The sequence below is a fragment of the Notothenia coriiceps genome, unplaced genomic scaffold (assembly GCF_000735185.1).
Source record: "Notothenia coriiceps isolate Sejong01 unplaced genomic scaffold, NC01 NC01_scaffold00012009, whole genome shotgun sequence".
Taxonomy (NCBI): domain Eukaryota; kingdom Metazoa; phylum Chordata; class Actinopteri; order Perciformes; family Nototheniidae; genus Notothenia; species Notothenia coriiceps.
Genome location: NW_011344710.1, coordinates 2,461 through 6,844, shown reverse-complemented (window position 1 = coordinate 6,844; position 4,384 = coordinate 2,461). Strand labels below are relative to the sequence as shown.

At 39.3% G+C, this 4,384-nt stretch overlaps 1 protein-coding gene across 1 annotated transcript; it reads right to left on the bottom strand.

Moving 5' to 3' along the window:
• Positions 1–797: 797 nt before the first annotated feature.
• On the bottom strand, positions 798–2,395 carry LOC104947137 (ovarian cancer G-protein coupled receptor 1-like; the record flags this gene model as incomplete). The annotated part of the gene is made up of 2 exons (XM_010773100.1): positions 2,130–2,395; positions 798–947 (listed from the first exon to the last, which is right to left on the bottom strand). Coding segments are annotated over exons 1-2 (249 nt in total), but the record flags the coding sequence as incomplete, so codon positions are not given.
• Between the last annotated feature and the right edge of the window lie 1,989 nt (positions 2,396–4,384).

Below are 4,384 nucleotides of genomic sequence, written 5' to 3'. Positions count from 1 at the left end.
GGTCGTTCCTACATTTTTGTAATATATTACATATTACATATTACTTTAAAAATAAGTAATATATTGCACTACTTCGTTACTCTCTACATAAAGTAACTCGTTATTCGCCGAGCACGTACAAACTGCGCATGCGTGAGTGGCAATAACTCTCCTTACCAGCAGGCGGCGGTAGTCCGTATTCGTCATTCAAAACAGGCAACAACCGGAAAACCGAACAGACTACGTGATATAAACAAACAAATAGCGTGTGCGTTAGCGTGTTCTTTGCAGGTGCTTGTTGAGGTTTGACTAGGTTTTTACAGCAGTGGATAACAGCTTCTGGCCTGGACACAGTTTGCACCTCACCGTCACATTCCTGTCTATTCTTCGGACAAACTCAAAATAATGGACATACCTCCACCCCTCGAAAGTTATCGCTGACTCAGCCATGTTTATGCAGCACTGCACGTGGAGATGTGGACGCTCAAGTCGCACAGATTACGTACATATAAACCTGCGGCGGAAACCCCTCTTATCTGTCAGTGTGATTATGACTGATTTTATAAAAGTAGCGAAGTAACGCGTGTCGGGGCAATGTTAGTAACTGTAGTGTGATTACTGAATTATAAAAGTAACGCGTTACACTACTCCGTTACCGCCAAAAATAATATTATTACAGTAACGCGTTTTTGTAATTCATATACAGAAACTATAGTCTTTGTATGTAGGTACAGTAGGTGAAAAGGGAATAAAAGCAAATCGAAATGAACTGCTACACAATTTTGTATTTGCATTGTACATGCAGGGTTTCACTTTACCTGGAAGAAGTACTGCAGCCATAGTGGTAAGGATGCCAGGTACAACAGATCAGACACTGTCAGGTTCATCAGATAAACTCCCAGCTCGTTCTTCTGCTTCAGCTGCACAGCAGCGTGGTACAGAGAGTAGATGTTGGAGGGAACACCAACCTGGGATTAGGAAGACAAATTATTGTGATTATTTTATTCTCTGACACTAGTTATGTTCTTCCTACAATGCAGCATGCTTAGAAAACGTCCCTTCTGCTTACACAACTAAACAAGAACGTTGAGGTTGGGTGATTCTGACATATTACCAACGTTTATGAGCCCAATGCCTACAATTGTCAAATTCAGGCTTTTGTTGTCCAACATCTGCACATGTCAAGGTTATATTTAACATGTAGTAAGAGTATTGCAAGTTCCGTTAAGGTTACAAAACACTTACAGAAAGGTAAGGTATATTGTGGAACGTTTCTAAAAAGGCATTGTGTGCATGGGAGTGGTGCAGTGCTGACAGTTGTTCAGGCTAACCCCAGAAGTTAGCATCACAAGGGTTCCCTGATCTGTGGCAAACACACATTTACGATACTTAGACATTCTGATCAGCATGATAATCTCCACATATTAACACCACTTTTGGATTTGTGAAGCATAAATGCAAAAGCCAGAAGTAAATATCTAACGTTAGCCTATAAACGAACTACATCACAGTCACATGACTTCACACCGCTAGGCTTACGGCAGGTAGTGTTTGTCGTGATTGATTTATTTTGTCACTTGATAGCAACAGCCGTTTTTATGACACATTGGAGGTTCAGACATCCACCAGTGGAGTATTTGTTTTAGAACAAAACGACTTTGTAGAAAAGCTCTTAAGATCTATTTAAAGCATCAAACCAAAAGAAAACATTGATTTAACAAACGGGTAGAGCCAAAATGTTCAATCATTTCCGGGTTTTAGGACTTATTGATAAAATGTTCTAAATGAGTTTGTGTTTAAATTTGATGATAAACTTCACCTTCGCAAACAGCTGCCGTATAACATTTCAAATGATGCTTGGATTTCCCCGCCTGTATTTCACTAGGGACCGCTAAGTGACCGAAACACAGAGTAATCTACAGAGTGCTCAGGCTACAGTAAGTGCAACATTTGTCCTAATTCTATTACAGTGCTGACAAATAAAAAACAGCTAATGCTAAAACGTACAGACATCATCAAAGCGTGCACATTGGTGAATTCAAGGAGGAAATTTCAGTTTACGACCTCAACGGTTACTTGTGCGCTTTTATTAAGTATTCACACACCTTAACATTTTTGTGTGGAGGTATTCAAGATGCACACACACTTACCGTGAGCACCAGAATGTACACACTGGAGAAAACGTACTGGTGGACTTTATGGTTGATGGTACAGTTGGTCACTTCCTCCTCAGACATGTTGAGCACCATCACTACCCGTTCACACTCACGCCACCTTCAACATGCATGTCCACAGGAAGATTTTAAGACATGCATTCTACTAAAATGTAACAAAACAGACACAGTTTCATGTCGGTTGGAGCACTCCATGGCCTAACTCGTCATCTGGGTCAGTGTCTCTCTTCTATTTCATTTGTGGAGCTGTGGAACACAGACAAATATATCGTCAGAGATTATAAACATCTGATCAAATATTAGATTTAACTGGATGTAAATACTTACACAGACACACACTTAACATGGTAACATTAAGGGTATTAATCGGTAAAAGTCCTCACTTAGATGAGCAAAAGAATGACCATAATCTTTCAAACTACTGTTTGAATAAGCTAAGTGTTGTAAACTGAAATATAATCTGGTCTTGTTGGTCATAAATTATCAGTCAGTGTGTGTCCAGAAATTCCTCTGAGTCACTAAATTGGCAATATTGCTAATTAAAGAAGAGGATGTTTTTAAGTTGTTGCGAAATTATTCAAATCCACCTGGAACAATCTGGAGCCTTTGATCAGAGCATAACTAGACAAATACACTATAACTATATTCCATCAGAAAGCTCGGTGAACATGTAGGAAGTTATTATTTGATAGCATAAACCAACTGGGTCTGAAGCTATACTAGCAGCTAGCACACAACAGGGCTTTGAGCTAAATGCTAACATCAGCGTGCTAACACGCTCACAATCAGAATGCTATCATGTACATGTTTAGCAGGTGGAAGAAGTGCTCACTATCAAGTTGTAATACCACTTAAGTTAGTCAAAATGTAGTAGCATCAAATATACTTGAAGTTCAAAATATAAAAGTACTGATTATGCAGAATGGCTTTTTTTCTGCAAGGTAAATCTTAATCCAGTTTATTAATATTTTGTATTAATAATATATATTTCCAAAGTAACTACTACTCTTCTCATATAAATGGACAGTGGTGCTTCCAAATTGTAGTAGAGTAAAAGTATGTAGTAGCATAAAAAGTAAATACTCAAGTAAAGTACAAGTAACATAACAGTATACTGAAATACAGAACTCGAGTAGATGTGCTTACGTTCCACCAGTGGTTGCAAGCAAGCATGTGAGCCTTATTAGGAATATTCAATTCTGATTGGTCAATTTGGACATCTCAGAGGTTGTTCATTCTCGCTAACACACCGCTGCTAGGCATAACATGACCGTTGCTAAGGAGGATCATTTGCGGTCATATCAACCCGCAGAAAGAAGATCGGTCTCTGTGCATTTACTCTGTCTGATGCCAACATAAAAAAACATATTTGCAAATAAAATATTTTCTGAAATGTGTTCTTCTTACTTTATATTCCTGGCATTGCCATTTCATTGTGATGCAGTAGTGTAGTGCTGTATGTAAGTCTCTTAGGGTGACTGTTTTGACTTTCAATAACACATTTGAAAGAAGCCAGTGAATGAAAAATAAAACAGATTTATGAAAGCATCTCAGTGCAGCGCTGCATCCTGAGCTGCAGCTTCTCTGTAACAGAGTCAATGTACTGTGATACTTCTGAGTATAATCTCCACTAGATTTATTGGTCTTGGCATGCTGGTCCATTTAGAATAGCTCCATAATGACATACTAGAAAGCATTTAGAGCCATTCTCACACAACACACTCCAGCCACAAGTATCATATCTCCGTCCATCCCTCTCTCTCTGTGCATTCCTGGAGTGTCACGCTGAACCATGATTGTAACCCTTATTCAGGCAGAGGAACGGAAGAAATTATACACAAACATCCAGATGTGAACTATAGGAAAGATTTCTGCTCTGCACACCTTTTGCTCGGCGACAGAGCAGTGGGTGGGGTGGGGGTGGGGGGTGATGTCGTGCAGCTGTGAGTCAGGGGGGTAGAAATGCTGTTTCAACAACACCCTGTGACAGCCTGACCAATGTGTCACAGCAACAGAAACACATTCAGTAGTCCCTTCATTCTATAATACAAATAAAATAAAATGTGCTTATCTACTAATCAGAGGGTTGCTGGTTTGATCCCAGCCTCTGAAGTCGGCTTGTTGTAGTACATCTTCCTGAGTCTGCTTGAAAAGCCATTCAAACAATGTTCTTCTTATTAGTAATTTATGTTAGTACTTAAATATTGCTTTACCTTTCTCTTTTAACTCCC